This window comes from Vanessa cardui, chromosome 1 (assembly GCF_905220365.1).
Source record: "Vanessa cardui chromosome 1, ilVanCard2.1, whole genome shotgun sequence".
NCBI lineage: Eukaryota > Metazoa > Arthropoda > Insecta > Lepidoptera > Nymphalidae > Vanessa > Vanessa cardui.
In genome coordinates, this window is record NC_061123.1 from 9,941,568 (window position 1) to 9,959,961 (window position 18,394).

At 33.1% G+C, this 18,394-nt stretch overlaps 1 protein-coding gene across 1 annotated transcript in view; it reads right to left on the reverse strand.

The window, feature by feature from the left end:
* Positions 1-18,394, reverse strand: part of LOC124534677 (tyrosine-protein kinase Dnt-like) — a 65,088-nt gene that overhangs the window by 31,598 nt on the left and 15,096 nt on the right. The window contains exons 2-4 of the mRNA XM_047110660.1: positions 7,318-7,445; positions 1,955-2,061; positions 1,493-1,623 (exon numbers count right to left, since the gene is read on the reverse strand). Coding sequence (XP_046966616.1) covers positions 1,493-1,623; positions 1,955-2,061; positions 7,318-7,445 — 366 coding nt within the window. The remainder of the gene's footprint in view (positions 1-1,492; positions 1,624-1,954; positions 2,062-7,317; positions 7,446-18,394) is intronic.

Consider the following 18,394-nt stretch of genomic DNA (forward strand, 5'->3'; position numbering starts at 1 on the left):
AATTGAAGGAAAAAAATAATAATAAAAAATAAAAAAGAATCAGTCACATTCTTATAATTAAAAGAAAAAAAAATATGAATAACTTAAAAAAAAAAGTTTAATTATGGACTCGAATACTACTTCTATGCACATTTTCATCCTGATCGGTTTTCCCATAAATTCTACATTTAAATTTTTAATTTTTCTAAACGATTCATACTATAACACTTTTATGTCTTCATTGATTTGTTTACAACTATATTATTGAAACAAGACACTAGCGCACAAATCTGTCTCAAGTAGAGCAACGTGAAGGTCATGTCTCATAATGCCGTAGTAAGGGCCCGCGCCTTACTAAGCATTTATTTGTCATACCGCGGGCGGAATTAAATTGAAAAATTAATTAATATCTCCTAAAACATTGGTCGTAGAATGCTCATTATGGGCTTATTTTTTTCGTTAAATATTCATCTACAAACCGATTTAACAAAACTTAACATTGGAGTTAAAAATATGTTCTCCCACACATTCCACCTGCAAATGTAAGTTGGTACGCACAATATTGAGTGATTTACCATGTTATTTTAATATCATGGACTTCTTATAGGTTTTCCTATAATCTATAAGGAGAAAACTAATTTCTGTATTTTTTTCAAAATTTTAGGTTCAGTAGTTTCGGAGATAAGGGGGGGGGAATGGTCGATTTTCGTCTATTTTCTTGAATAACTTGGAAACTATTTATTTTAAAATTACAAAAAAAAACATTTAAGATCTTCTCAACAAGACCTTTCATTTGATATGCCACACGATGCAGTTTTCAGATATTTTTTTTTTAATTTTCCCCTTCCCCCCCAAAATGACCCCCCATATACAGATTTCATCTACTCACGTCACACCTCTGTGTTTGGGTTACAGGAATTGATATGTGTACCAAATTTCAACTTAATCGGTCTAATAGATTCGGAGATAATTGACTGTAAGCGACGGACGGACAGACACACGAGTGATCCTATAAGGGTTCCGTTTTTGTATTCAGACGTACGGAACCCTAAAAAACGCCTCTAAACTTAAACTTGACAAACTTTCGAACCAAATTTTATCAAAATCGATTCTAGCCTTTAGCTTAGCTAAGCGCAACATACAGACAGCAGACAGAGCTACTGTAACATTAATATTAATACAAATGTAGTTTTGCTCTCGTATGACTTTACGTGTGGCGTATCTCTTAATTTTCTATCAAATTATTTTCTTCCTTGGGTATACTAGAAACGATCTCTATAAGAGATAACGCCTTTATTACTTAGTTCTCATTTGGTATAATTTTGTCTGCATATTACTTCTAATGCGAATAATATATCATTTGTTTCTCTTTATTGTACACATAAAATTTTCAAAAAAAGGATTCAAATAAATACTTCATGCTGTTTCTAATTAATATTATATTAAATCCAATTGAAAATACTTTTGATTTCTTTTATTTAATAAAAGTGGGATAACAATTAAATTAACTCACCTTTCAAGCAAATTTTATTTCTCTTGAAGATCAGTCTTACGTCTTTGTGGGCGCGATCTGGTGCTGAGATATTCAGCTGCATCGTAACTAAGATCTCCGCACTCCTCGAACCCGTACACGGTAGTCTAACCCTAGTATAAATTTTAATATTAGTTATATAACATTATGAAAATTTAAAAAATATATATTTATGGAATCGATAAATACAGACTCTGCATTCAGATATATGAATAATATCAAACTCTCTTTTTATATAGCAGCGACTTGAACAGTGTTTATTTATTAATATTAAATTACTTGGAAATCTATTTAAAAATCATTTTGTTTTAAACATAAAAACATTGCCAAGAAAATATAAATCGCAGTATCTCAAATATGAAAAAACTTACGGAACAACAACAATTCCGTTCAAACTCCCTGAAATCACAAGGGGAAACTTTGACCTTGGTAAGGCCAATTTACCTAAACGTCTGCAGCGTGGTAGGCACGTAGCCTCGCTCGGATATATTGACTTGCGGCGGCAGCATGGCGCCTCTGCTCTCGTAGTCTATACCCATCACGTACGGCAACTGCGAGCAAACAACACTTGTATGAATAATGAATGATTTTGAGATCATTTTATGAAAACAGTCGACTTGAATTTAATTATCATCTGTAAATGAAAATGATGACTTTGTGGTAAGTTTTATGAATAATCGAGAATGTTTTTGTGACATGCATTTAGGTATGGTAGGTCATTAACTTGAACGAACATGGTATTTGTAAGAATAGTAAGATATAATAATTATCTTAATGTCTAAAATTTATAATTTTGTTTTGTAAGTATTTGTAATTTTTTATACAAGTACTATTTTATATCTCTGGTCACGACAAATAGATTATTTTATTCAGTAAATACAATGAAGAAAATTAAACATATTTCCTTTCAACTGAATTTTAACTTCACACAATAAACTCCCCCTATTAAACTTATTACAACAATGCTGATATCGTGTATTATATGATTAAGTAATTTTACTTTGTGATTTAATTGTAAATACTAGCAGATTATTATTTATTTGAAAATTTTATGAGCTACAACAAAATGTATGAAATTTTGAATAAGTTTTAATATTTCGGTTAGACGACATTATTTCGACTTCACCTATAACTTGAAAAATCATACGTTTATATTTTAAAATACTAACCAGTGTTTTTAAAATTTAACTGAAATTTCCTTCGGTAAATTATAATATAAGAAGATATATGTAGGTATATATAATACAATTTTGGGAAAATGAAAAAAGGAAATTGTATATACATAACATAAAATGTAGCAGTAAATAATACGTACCTAATTAGAACATAAATACACAATTTTTACTTGATGGTAGGGCTTTGTGCCTGTGTATGGTGATTATTAACCTATCACAAATTCTACCGCCAAACAGCAATACATAGCATATCCGGCTTAAGGAGTGAATGAGTCATAAATTTTTATAAATAAAAAAAAACCACCTTCAAAAATGAACTAAAAAGAAAAAAATAATCAGTTACATCCATATCCAATTAACGATTTTTTAATCACCTCTCAAAGTCGGTGCCGACATTGCTAATATAGGTACATAATACATAATACATACATACAAAAACTAAATCTATTTATTGTATAGATGACACCATTAGACAAACCTTACTATCGATACAAATTAAATGATTTCAATATAGGAATTTATTTACTTTGTTGGCACCGACTTCAAAAGGTGATTAAAAAATCGTAAATTGGATATGGATGTAACTGATTATTTTTTTCTTTTTAGTTCATTTTTGAAGGCGGTTTTTTTTTATTTATAAAAATTTATTTAATGCTTTTCAGTGTTGTTTTGTTATTTATAATTACAATTGGTAGTGTTTATCATTCACTTTATTATACTCAGTACATTTCGGCTTTCGACTCTAAACATAACTCAACACCGTTTCAATACGATGTGGACTCCAACTCAAATTAAGCGTTACCTAAGTTACAATAGCCTAATGTTAACTGCTCATCGCCAATTAGACAATACCATTTTTCCCGATGCAATGCCGTTAATCATTGAGGAATTCTCCGGGTAATCCACCATCAGCTAGACTTCATCATAGGCATGTTTACTAACATCAATTGCTTGACGACTATCTTAAAGAAATAGAACTAAACCCGTAAAATAGTTACTTACTAATAGGTTCTGATTACCAGTTGTGGTCTTCATCATCAGTTCGACTTCATCAAATGTCACTTTTCGTGAGCATATGACCAAGGCACTTTGAATAAAACCAAAATCACTATAGGTATGCCTATAAAATTTGAGGAGTTCCCTCGATTTCTCCAGGATCCCATCATCAGATCCTGATCTCCTGACAATGGGACCACCTGTAAAACATGCCCTTTCAAACAAAAAAAGAATTGTCAAAATCGGCCCAGCCATCTTCGAGTAATTCGGTAACATACATAAAAAATAAAAAAAAAAAAAAAAAAAAGGCCCCGACGAATTGAGAACCTCCTCCTTTTTTTGAAGTCGGTTAAAAATAAATACAGGCACAAGGAATAAGACATTATAATTAAATATTGATAGCAAGACACCTTTTAATCACTCTTCTGTCTATCTATATAAAATAAATAAATAAAAATATATGAAGAATACTTTTGAAATTAAAGATTAAAAAATGATTGTTACAGTGATAGATCCATAGATTTGCGAATAAAGATTAAATACAATCTCCATCAAATTTCGCAGCGCTCAGGATAACAAACAGCACAGAATAATCCAACGACTATATGAAATACCATTTAACTGTGCTTTAAGATTAAAACGATGCATGCGTTTTCATTGCACGTATGCCTTGAAAATTTAATATGTTAAGCTTACTCGGCAAAAGACATTGCTTTGATGTAAGGACGTATAGCAATATGACATTCCTTTAAAAATTAATCACTGAATATAGGAGTACTTGACTAAAGAAATTCAATTTAAATTTATGAGGTTTATAATTATGTACGTTAATATGCGAAGGAAAAATATACACGTTCTTTTAAATCAATGTTAGTATATTTATTAGACAAGTTATATTAACTATGAAAGCAAGCCCCTTCAAAATAAATCCTGCTGTTTCTATCAATTCTTCTCACATTTGAAGAGCTTCCCAAGCCGATTTTACACAGTCACGACCACAGATACCACCACCATCAACAATTTCGGCATTCATCACCCCCCGCCACCCGCCAGCCACAGCGATGATATAATTGTGGAGGTAAACCTTATCACAATATGCAAAACAACTATTACTGTAGGAATTGTAACGTTCTATAATAGTAGTTATTAATAGTTAGTATAAGGTGTTATACTAACTATTAGTAACTACTAGTATAGAATGACCATTAACTATGGGTGCGAAATTTACCCATTACTATCTGTCAACATTATCGAATGCAATGGTAAAAGGTTCCATAGAACGAGTAGGCTTAGAACCACAGTTAGCACAAGAAGAGTGAAGCCATTTCAAGTCGGCTATTAAAAGCCCCTCAGTGAGGCAGTACTGAGTTAGGCATCATAAAACGTCTTATCCGATTCAAAAGATGATATCAAAAGTGATTAACTTACAATTTTATACGTATTATCCAATTGGGACTAAACGTATCTTGTTTTTAATATTTATTAAATAGAGTATTAGCAAGGCACTTAAATTGTACTTACACGCATAAAGAGATTTTTAGACTTCAATCGTCAACATAAATATCACCTTACTCTGATCATATTTTATATTATACAAAAACAAAGGAAGGTAAATTTAACAGCATAAATATCACGATTTTATGACGTTTAATAGGAAAGTATTATTGATTTAAATGCTTCTGAATGAAAAAGTGACTGACTGTAGTGTCTTGTATCAGGCTCCTTTAATTCTAGGTTGCAGATGCTAAAAATTCAGGTCGCGCGCCGCGCCTTTTCCATGATAATGAAGTCGTAGTCTATTGGTAAGGTGTATCCGAATGTCTCTTAAATGTTTTTTGGGAAGGGGTAAGGCGACATTGCCAGACCACTGCATGCAAGGACTGTCTATTCTACAGACAAAAAAATGATCTAAAATATCTTTAGTTGCCTAGTTCCATGTCATGAATTTTAAAAAGTTATTAAGTAACTTTGATCTAATAAATTCGCCGCAAAACTAGAAATTGCAGCTCTCAGTCTGCAACCATCACGTAAAGCAACTGCGCAGAATTTAAAATGTCGCAGTGAACAATTCTTAACGTGATTTTATTAAAGCGGCAATACTATTTTCATTTCATTTCAAAATAGTTATGAAATGAAACATAATACATGCGTGCAATTTCTGTTTAGATCGCATGGAATGTTTCTTCTTGTATTTCGGCTTATAAAGTACTTATTCTTGTTTCAATATGAATATTTTTTTATTTAGTTTTCTTTAATTATAATTTGATAAGTATATTTCTCTCTTTTATTTTAACATATAATTAAATAAATTTTTTCTTCTTTTACATCTATTTTTTAATATACTTATTAAAAAATATGTTTACACATTTAAAATAAGATTAAACGTTTTTATAAATTGATTTAATTTTTTACAAAATTTGTACTATTTTGAATGTAGGTTTTATTCAATTGGAGAAGCGAATTTCAGTATAACGAAAGCACAAGAAAAGACAAGCTTAGGTAATAATGTTGTTAATGTAATGAAGTTACAATCAACGCCTGTTACTTAATTAGTTAAAATATCTATCAAATAAATTGTAGAATGAACACTCGGAAACACGCTTCAGAATTTCAATGAAAAACGACGACATAATCTGGTCTTTTGTTTCGTAAAATTAAGCGCTTTAAAGCCAAATTGGAAAGTGAGGAAACAACATCAGAACAATTAAAGTTGCGATTCGAAACAGTGTTTGAATGGAAGACTAATTCACTGCTATAGCGTATCTTCAGCGTTGATTACGGATCAGAAAAATCTTTTAAGAAAATTAATGATTATACAAAAAACATTTTCGTATTCATAAATTTATCATTTTTTTATACATTAAAAATAAATAAGTTCTCGATTGTAAATGTCACTCTGGTCAATGGTAACTTCTCGTTAGAAGACCTTCTACTCTGTGGTTGTAGAATATCAAAAGATGCATAATTCACTTTATAATCGAATAGGAAATTAATTTTAAACACGAATCTGTAACCGCAACCTTTCGTTAACTTCTAGTATTCCTTCTCGATTATTTTTTATTAAATATTAATATTTTAATTATTTTTATAGTAAGGTCTCGCCAGTTCTAATATTATATTTAGATAATTCACTGATATTAAATTGGTTTGTAACGAATTAAGACCGTACTTACTCATAACTTTGCTACGAGACAATTCGTCATATATTTTTAATTAGGATATAACATTTTTATATTTTATATGTTTGTTTCATTCGTCTCGTATGCGCAATGGGGCAGAACCTACAAATTCACTTGCCTACTTTTAATATTATTACTTTTTAAAAATTCAAATACATTGCCGGACTGACTATGTCTGCCGCCTGATGGTAAGTGGCTCCTTAATGCCTCTGTAAATGAATTAAAAACCTGGCCAAGCTATGTGTCTCTTTATTATTATTATTATTAGTTCAATTTACTAACTCTTTAAGCTGGAACACAATAATACTAAGGAAAGATGTTTGGCTATTGAATAATGAGTATGCGTTTCTTACCCAAACAGGCTTACATGAAGTCTTTATACAAAGTCTCTTATTTAGTTTGATTAAAATATATGAAGTGATATTAAAACCTTCTGATTTTGTATATTATATCTTACCGGTCTCTTCCCGAGCGCCTGCCACATAAATTCCAAATCTGCAATATGCGCCGGCACTGGCACTATGAAGCCTGTCGCGTAGGTATTAACCACACCCTCTCTTACGTAATACAGCTCTGCGTCTAATCCTAAAACAAAAAGACACTTTGTTAGAAAGTATTCGTATAAAGACAATCTTGTATTTTTGACGATAAAATTATATCCTGTGCAAAATTTGTTGCAAAAAACACGGTTTTAGTTATTTATTCACATCTTTTATATATTACCACTTGTCTTTCTTTAAACTAAATATGAATTTCTTAGAACACCTTTGCGAACTTTCGAATAAAATTCAAATTTAGAACGAGTGTAATAAATTCACTGTCCAATACCAAAGTAAAATGTCAACATTATTTATCAATGCACTCTTAATAATAAAATTCGAATAGTTTTTGACAAAGTTCTAACTATTAAAAATAAAGACATAAAAGTTGTGTTTTTAAGATGATATCGTTTTAAATGGCAGGATGCAATAAATAACGCAAATTCTCTACGTGTTCGATTTGCTCTTACAATAATGCATTGGCATAAACATAAATCATGATTTCTTTCGATTTCGCTTGGAAAGTTGTCATACGTGTTACGGGTTTTAAATCGAATTTAATATTTCGATATAAGTTCTAAGATTGTGTTATATAAATTTCTGCACCTAGCCTTTAGGTAGTTTTATATAAGTACATAAATCTTCTGTACTTATGTATTTAATTACTTCTCGGGACGATTTATAGGAAATTTTTGGGTGTTTTTTCGAGTGGTTCAATGGATATAGGCTTAGATTAGATACGGAAGGAAGTGTTGGAATCCGGTGGATTGAGTATCTTCTATTAAAAAAAGCTTCCGAAAAACATTTGTCCAGCTTCTTCGATTACGGGATATTTATTATAAAACCAATACGGAATTTCTTCGCAAAAGATTGTTGGTCGAGATATTGGCAAAGCCTGTTTGATACAATTCTAGACGGCTCAGATACCCTGTCTAAATATTCGAACACAATAATTAAACAATAAGCATGTACCACATGTGACACATAGGAAAGGGAAAAAGTTAAAGTAAATTCAAGATTTTTTTTCATCATTTAAGAAAAAGTTACCAAATACAGTGTAATTTAATTTCGCGTAGATAAACTTTGATGTTTGTTAAAATAAAAATGGAATATTTATTACTTGAATTAAAATTATCTTTGTCAATACATATCATCCTTATGATTTAAATATTAAGAACTTTTAACATGTATATCAGTTTTCATTTTTTTTATTCTGAAATAATTTCCAAAATGATTTGTCAGGAGAAAATTGTGAAAAATTGAAATGAATGGCTATTGAAGGAAATCAAAATTAAAGAAAGCTTATAAATAAATACACTAAGGACCTAATATATAATAAGGACACATATTGTAAGTATGTTAGAAATACTCAAGGGAGTAGAAATCGTCAACGGAGGGGGAACAAGACAGCGCAAGTGACCGTGCCGTAAGCCGTCACGGCATAAAAATGGTTTTAACACAAGGCGCCAATAGATAGTTCACACCAAAAATATCTCTTGATCATACAAGACTTTTCCCTTTTCCTTGCGAAGTGTACATATGTTGATAAGAGCATTGCATCCAAGTTGCCTCATCAATATTTCAGATGCATCCTGTTTAAAAATCAAATTATTCTAATTTTTGAAATGGCTTATTGAGTTCAAAGGAACGTAATCCGTAAAACCACATCATAGAATCCAAATTTCCTTGATAATAGAAACGCGATGTTACTTAAAAGGTACAGACGAATGAATGCGTTGAGCAAATGGTGTTCTACCCCAGATGCTAGTTCGATTCCCGTGGGGCGTAGTGCGTCAAATTATCCAACTAACTCCATTTCCAAAGCCAAAAAAAAGTGTACTTGGACGAGCGATTCTGGTACTTTAGCATTTTTGTCTAATAAAATGACTACGTGAGGTGGGTTTTTTTCAATATTACCAATGCTAATGTCGATTTTGCTACTAATGCCATAATTACAGTAATAAATACTAAAGTTAAAGTGATGAAGCCTCATTACAATAATTTCTTTCGCTAACTAATTTTAGAGAAAGCGCTTAAGTTATTAATATTTCAACACAACCTGACAATGTTGTTGATAGAAAATAATATTTTTTAAGCAAGTTTACAGTTAACATAACTTGTTGGTTATTTCATTTGTAATACAAAGTTGTTAGAAGATTTTGAATTTATTTGTCTGTGATTTATTGTATTATCACAGATAAAAAAATATGTTTGCGCAAACATTGCATTGCAAAAAATAACGAAAAAATGGAAGCTAACAAAACAAACTGTGAAACGTATCATTTTCGAGTGGTACTTGTAATATTAGCTCAGTATTGAAATCGCTAGTACGGTTGGAAAAAAAAAAGATAAAAATTAAAATGGTGGATCATGCAATCAGCGTTCATTTGGAGGCGGCAAAGCGAACGCGACAGTCAAACGGACTGAATATGAAGTGGCACTTTGCACAATTGATGAATCACTACCCCTACTTTGAACATGCACATATAGCTAATAGGGTTGACAAATTGTCCGTGTGTTCTTAAAAAAGAAAAAAATATATTGAAAATAATTACAAACCTAAAGATTCTAAAATTTGTTCAGATTTGAGCTGTTATAAAATCATTACACTTAAAGAAACTTACTACATCGAAGATCTTGTTTTAATTTAGACGTTATTTTATAATTGATTTTAGGACGCTAGATGAGAGAATAGGGCCGTTTAGCTGTAAGCCTCTTCATATCCTAACATGTCAAGGCCTACCAACTACAGAATCTAATGTTTATATAACTGCTAATTATACCTTCAAACCGAAACACATCAATACAAAACATTACTGTTTATTAGTAGACTTATTTTTCATTTTCTTTTATTTTTTATATAGTTAATAAAAATAATTACATTCAAATATACAACCCTACGCCTGTGCTCCGGCACCCCAGTCTCCCTTGTACCTTTAGACAATACTGACGTCGGACACCCTAGACATCGCCATGTAGCCACTTTGAGTGCATCATCGTGTTTATCTGTTTGCTATAGACATGTTTGTGAGGATAACACACACTGTATCTTATTTTTAACGTTTTTTTTGTTTTTTTTTTTATTAATTATTATTTCGTATAGTTAGTTCCAATTAAATAGATTTTCGTACATCATTGCTTTTGTACTGTTTTAATGTGAATTTTATTTAAAAAATTTCAATGAATGCCCTGTTCAATTTTTTTTCATCAATTCGAAAACACTCGTTAAATTCGTAAAAAAATTCGTTTGTAGATATTTAGCACGGCTATTTCGTAAAATAATCAACTCAGAGTCTTTATTTTATGTATTTGTAGCTATTTTTATATATTCAATTATATCAATCTACTATGTCTGTATGTCTGTCACACTGTCACGACCAAACCAATGAACCGAATTTCATAAATGTATGTAGAAAACCCCAAAAGAAGGAAATAGGCTACTCTTTTTGCGGAACGGAAGTCGCGGACGAAACCCAGTATTAGAATTATTAAAAGCCCACGTAATAGTTCTCTCATCGTACTTCAGTAATATTAGGTAATTATAGATTAATATTATATATATATTATCAGTAGCGAACTACAAAATTGCTCGTAGGCACGTAACAACATCAATCAACAATATCCGGATGCCAAATAACACCACCAAGGCCAACTAAAGTCAATAAAGAAGCATCGTCGTAGAGTTAAATTCACTTTCGACATCATATTGCATCCCAAAAATTTAGATTGTGATCTGGCCATAATGCAGACGCATTAAAATAAAATAATTAAAATTTAAAGATATAACAACAGTATGGGTAGCACGTGCGTGGAGAAACTACAGTAAAATAAAAAAAATCCAATGGAGAAAGTTTGGTGGTTATGCCGCTATGTCGCAATAAGGGTCGGTTCAATAATAGTATAGTCTGAATTTTAAATGATTTGTGTATGATGACATCTTCACTAAGAGCTTAAAATTGTCATTTTGATAAATGTTAACATTTAAAAAAAATACTGAATTTATGGTGTTTCATAGGAGATTTACGAAAATCTTTCTATGAAAGATATGTTGGTCTTAAAATTTTTACCTGCATTTTTTACGCAGGATCTGTTTTCATGTTTTTAAAACTGTCAATTATAAACAATAACTTTAGTTCGATTCATTTACAATACACTATTAATACTTATCAAAGTAAATATTAATATAAAGTAATAAGCAAACTGTAATATACGCTAGCGCAGTAAAAGTGTATTTTTATTAGAAATATATTTTATATAAATAATAAAACATAAACAAAATAATAAAATATGAACAAACTTTTCTTTTACCAAATCTGCCTTCTTTTTGCTCAGCTTTAAGCTAAAAATATTTTAAAAACAACATTCTTACTAACATATTTTTCAACGGAATAAATCCTTCTTAATTATATCATTAAAGTTAATCACTACAAATATCTTGGATAAAAATTAAAAGCATATTTTAACATAATTAACATTGTTAAATACATTTTCTTTGAAACAATCGTTTTCTAATTATACAAACGTACTAACAAGCGGATGAACCCCGCGGCGGTGCCTTTGTTACCAAGGCGCGAATGTGTACCTCGTTACTAGATTCAATCTGTACTTGTTAATGAGACCACCCTTAGTATTTCATACTGCATGTTCATAGTTACCCTCATGTCGTGCCTTTTGTCAACATTTTTCCATTTCTTGTTAACGACATGTTTATATTATCGAATCGTGTTCACTGTGACTAGTTTTTAGTTGTTTTTGTAATTGAACAATGGAAAATGGAAATAAAACTTTGATCATTAGTATAGTGTGAGCGTTGTTGATGTTGTGATGTTTCATGTTGGAGTTTTAATTCCAAATTTAAATTCCAGGTCAGGTTTTTTTGTTGTTTTTTAATTAAAATTAGTAAATCCTTCAGGAATTTAATGCTCACCACGCAGAATGGCTCGGCTCACGCACCACCGATCATGAGGGTAGATATGTTCTGGACTTCGCTCTAGCATATGATCTGACACAACTGGTCAACTCGCCAACGCGAATACCGGATATGGAGGATCATACACCTTCCCTGTTGGACCTTCTGCTGACTTCACATCCGGATGGCTATTAGGTTATCGTCGATCCCCCTCTGGGCTCGTCTGACCACTGTCTCGTCCGGAGTACAGTCCCGGTTGTGCGGTACTCACGGCCTCGCTTTGTTGGGTGCCGCCGAGTATGGCACTACAAGTCAGCAGATTGGGATGGGATGCGGTCTTTTTTTGCATCTTACCCATGGGGGCAGATTTGTTTCTCGTCGGATGATCCGAACGCTGCTGCTGACTCTGTTGCCGATGTGGTGCTTCACGGTATGGAACTATTCATTCCTTACTCTGTAGTACCCATCGTTGGCAAGTTTCAGCCTTGGTTTGGTCGCTTTTGCAAAACGGCATCACGCCGAAAGTGGGAACGCTATCAAACCTGGGCTAATACATCTGCGTCTCGTGATGTAAATACCAGCGCATTCGAAAAGGAATATAACTCTGCCTCTAGGACTTAAAATTCGTCAATGCTAGTGTTCCACAAGGCTGCGTTCTATCACCCACTCTGTTTCTTCTGCATATCAATGATTTGTTGCAAATCGGGAACATTCATTGCTATGCAGACGACAGTACCGTTGACACCTTATACACCGGCCGAGCTAATATTTCTCGGGAAAACGTCGAAGAGAACCGGAACAAACTTGTGTCTGAAATCGAGTCTTCATTAAACGAAGTCTCGAATTGGAGCCGGCTAAATCTAGTCCACTTCAACCCCAAAAAGACGCAAGTTTGCGCGTTGACCGCCAAAAAAACACCATTTGTCGTATCTCCACGATTTAAGAACATTCCGATAGCCGCTACAGGAAGTATCGGAATACTTGGCGTTGATATTTCGAGCCTCTTTCAGTTCCGCGGCAATTGGAAGGCAAAGCCAAATTGGCTTCAAAAAAGCTGGGCGTGCTCAGCAAGGCGAGACAGTATTTCACGTCGGCCCATCGCCTAAAACTTTACAAGGCGCAAATTCGGCCTCACATGGAGTACTGCTCTCACCTCTGGGCGGGTGCTCCCCAGTACTAGCTCCTTCCATTTGACCGCATCCAACGTAGAGCGGCTCGAGTTATCGACGATCAAGCCCTTTCCGATCTCCTTGATCCTTTGGCTTTGCGTAGAGATGTCGGATCACTCTGCATCTTCTACCGAATTTTTCACGGGGAATGTTCCGGGGAATTGTTCGGATTAATCCCGGATGCTGAATTTCACCTTCGGACATCTCGCCAAAATTCTAAGTTTCACCCGCACCTTGATGTCCGAAAATCCACAACAGCGCGATGTCTCAGACATTTTCTGCCTCACACAACCGCTTTGTGGAACCAGCTTTCGCCGGTGGTTTTTCCCAACCAATACGACATGGGAACCTTCAAGAAAAGAGCGTACTCCTTTTTGAAAGGCCGGCAACGCACCTGCAAGCCCTCTGGTGTTGCAGATGTCCATGGGCGGTGGTAGTCACTTTCTATCAGGTGAGCCTCCTGCTCGTTAGCCACCTATGCCATAAAAAAAGGACCAAAATGTATCAAGTATACACTATATATCATCGGTAGGCCTGTAAAATATGAGAACATTGTTAATAAAACTGTAAATTTTGTAAATAAATGTAGTAGTAGTAGTAATACCAGGGACGATCTAAGAGGGGAGACGTTACTCAATTGGATCGATATGACTTGTGTGATAGTGTCGGAATGGAACGTCATGGATGATCGTGTTCATAATATCTGACACCAAGAAAGTATTTTCTGATCCAGACGATGAGTTGGTCGGGCTTTGAGTTACGATGAAGTCAGTCGGTGACGTATATACATATGTATGCTTTAAGTGGGTCGTCCCGAACGTCGGATGGTATACTGATGGTCGATGCAGATTGCGCAAGTATGCGAGACTCGTCTGCGCTCGCGCGGTGAGCAGATCTGTACCCGAAGAAAAAGACTAGCCACTCTAGACCAAAAAGCACGAAATTGGAGTCAACTTGCCGGCCTTCGAAGCATAGGTGAGATTATTCACCGACAGATCACGAAAAGATAAAATCGTGAAAAGTAGCCTTTGTGAAGACTCAAAATTTAAGGTTATGCCTTTTAAATGTAATTGCAAGTATTATCGGCAGTGTTACACTTACATGTTAAAATGAATTTTTACACAGGATTGTCATAACTACGAAATCCAGCCTTTAAAGACCCGTGAACACTGGAGTGTCTATAAATACAATGTAACGGCCAGCGACACGCACTCCGGTTTCAACGTATAATGAGCCATTATACGTAATTATGGACAATGGAGTCACCATTGAACCTGTAATTTGGATCATTTTACTACACTGTACCTACTACGATTTTAAAGTAAATAAGGGTCTTGTTAGTTCTTTGTAAGCTATAGAATTTCTTGTTAGTTCCATAAAATATATAACACTAGTAGTCGTCCGCGGCTTAGCTCACGTTTAAGGCGGATAACTGTCATGTGTTAGGCAAAAAGTACGCTTTTTTAATTTCTTGGAATTCAAGTTTGCTTTATACCAAATTTCATCAAATTCAGTTCAGCAGTTTAGTCGTAAAAGAGCGACAGGCAAACAGAGTTACTCTCACATTTATAAATATAGATCTACAAATAAATAAAAAATTTAAATAACTTATGAAAAAAGTCATGTTTATATATTTTTGGTATTAGATGACATTTGTTATTACAATGAAAGTATGAAATCATCAATCATCGGAATATTTTTTTTATTCCTTCTGCCTAATGAGTAAGGTGCTACTGGCCTTTCACCAATCAAAAAAATTCAGCTCAATCGGTTGAACACATCTGCTGCAATATTATGCGAGATCACATCCGAACAAATATAAATTGCAAGTTAAATAAGATATTTTAATATTAAACCACGTCTACTAAAACTGAATTTAAATAAAATCTGAAATAAAAATTATAGAAAAAAATGAATAATGTGTATAAACAGTATTCATTTGTACAATAAAGTTAACAATGACCACACTTAACTGTTCATCGCATCGTTACGAATAATGCTCTTCCGTTCCAATATATACATATGCATATAATTGAGTTGATGGACAGAATTGGAATAACTTTGTAAAGTAGCTATTGTTACAAATATTAATTATACAATTGCAAATTCAAAGCTTACGATACTAGTTCTGAATTACATCTCATTACAACATAGTATATAACAAAGTCTTTTACCGCCCTTTGTATGCTTATATCTTTTAAATTACGCAACGGATTTTGAAGAGGTTTTTTTTAAAAGAAAGAGTGGTTCGTGGACAATATAGTAAAGAAACAAGAAAAATTCTGTAGTATATTTAGTTCAGCATTGCACACGTCCGAAGCCAGTGCGGGTCGCTAGTTAAATATAAGATATGCATTATTTTAAACAAGTATAAGCAACTGGTATGACGTTATTTCTTAATGATAATATTTCTTATGTATAGTTTACTTACTTCAGTATAGGTAGGTTTATTCAATGGAATATCCATTGAATAAACTTCATAAATAAAAAAGTAGTTCAAACAAAACAGTTTTATATTTAAATAACAACAATGAACTCTTTCAAAAGACATTCCAGACATCATATACAATTCTATCTGTGTGCAGTGTTCAAAGATAAGCGTATATACCCTTGCTACTTTATTTATTCAGCAAACTTTCACGGACATTTATTAAAATGGCGATAACCGTGTATTTATTGTTTAGACGTTTGTTACACACGCGAGCTACAATGCTCAGGGCATTAGTATGTACTGTTGCAGCTTATCTAGCTTTGCTGTTGAGGATTTTTGAAGGGAAAAAACAGAATGAAAGCAGTTCTAACGGAAATGAATCTATATGCTTATTTTATATGTAGTTATGAAGTATACAATTTTCGTGCTTAAATTTTATTAAGGTTCATATAACAAGGACTTACTTTTGTGTAATTAGTAAAAAAGTAAGTGCTAAGTAGTGTTATTCATTAAGGTTATCGTATTGTATGATTGAATACTGCCTAAAATTTAATTAAACACGCACTTGTAAGCCCTAATTCGTATAATATTGAAACTAGCTACGTACGCGAATTTTTATTATATAAAGTATATATTTGTCTTATAAAAAAACAAGTTGTTCAACGCGGTTCCAGCCACTTTTAACATTTTATCACTCTTTTAACAACACTGCTCTGCCTCGGAGGATCTTCTTCAATAAAAGAACTATTTAACTCAAAAATAATTATGAAAATTGGATCGTAGCAGTTGTTGGTGAGATTTGAATGTCTTTAGATTCGTACTGTCATCAGAATGCAAGTACTCTTGACCAATATCAGAAACAGCCATCACTACAGTCAATCGAGATGGTATTTGTCGGAGCTATATTTTTTTTATGACATTAGTGGCAAACGAGCAGGAGGCTCACCTGATGGAAAGTGACTACCACCGTCCATGGACATCTGCAACATCAGGGGGTTTGCAGGTGCGCTGCCGGCCTTTAAGGAAGGAGTACGCTCTTTTCTTGAAGGTTCCCATGTCGTATCGGCGCTGAAAAACCGCCGGTGAAAGCTGATTCCACATAGTGGTTGTGCGAGGCAGAAAATGTCAATATAGGTATAGGTATATAGGTATCTCTTTTGTTTTAGTATCTTATTCGGGAATAACAAGTGGAGAGATACCATAATATGAAGTGCTACTGAAATTAAATTTTCGGATAAATCCAATAGTCTGGTAGAAAAGCTTTTTGGTACTATACTTATAATCTTTAACCGTATAATCTTACCATAAGACAAAAAAGTCAATTAGTTTCATTTAATCATTTTAAACACAAAGAGATATTCCAGTATTATGCAATTGTGTCCAAATAAAATATCTTACTTCCGAAAATTTATGAAACCTTCCAAAGTATGTTATCGCAACAATAAATATCAATTTGTTCGTGACCTAATTTTCGGAGATAAATCCTTTATTTCGCGCCTTCTCGGTAGCTGTAATTGAAAATTACTGTCTGCTACTTGGAAGAATATTTTCGTAGCTGATTATTAAACCTGTAATACTTTATGTTTGTTCAAGGTAAAAGGCGCTATGAATGGCAAAAAACAACAGTTTAAGTATTTACTAATAAATAGTACCTACAGGATTTATTCAATTAAATTAAATATAATTTGAAGCCTTACTATTCTTAAAGTTCGAAATCAGTTTTATTACTCGTAACATCATTATAAATATTTTTCCATTTGTTTTAGGCCAACGCCAACGCAGAGTGACAAGTATAAGGAAAGGCATTTTTAATTTGTAAGAGTTGGGCATATTGGATGTCTCTATAGTCTAGCTCATAAGCTGCAGGCTCCATTTCATCGAGTTTTTCTGCCAAATAATTTTCAGTAGCAACCCCTACATTGGAATTTGCCAGTGTCACATACGCAAGTGGAATGCACGTTGGTTTTCGCCTTGGTCGTGTCGGATTGTCATCCCATAGGATTATAACAATGAGGGTATAGAGAATGTTGATATTTTTGCACACATTAGTTACATATAGTTGCATAGTGTAATTGAGTATACCTTGAGCTTGATGCCCTGACATTAGCAAGAAACTTTCTAAAGGGAAAAATTAGAAATATTGTATTTTCAACAATGGATAGACAAAAATCTTCCTCAGTATCAAAGTACATGTATACTTTATAAGCCACAAATGTTTTGTTGTCTGGTTAAACATACCGTCTGGTGTAACGTTATTAAGGTACTTGGGGGGCAATAAAACTTCCAAAGCCGTATCAGACACTTGACTAGATCTAGGTGGTACCACCACTTGAAATCAGACCTTTGTACAGCTTGCTAATGTGGTGACACACTTTTAATTATTTCTCTCTCGAGCCCCTATTATTGTATTATTAGCAAGTATAAAACTAGCTTAACTTTTGCATGTACTATTGTTGGTCTGTTCAACAAACTGTGGTACAAATAAC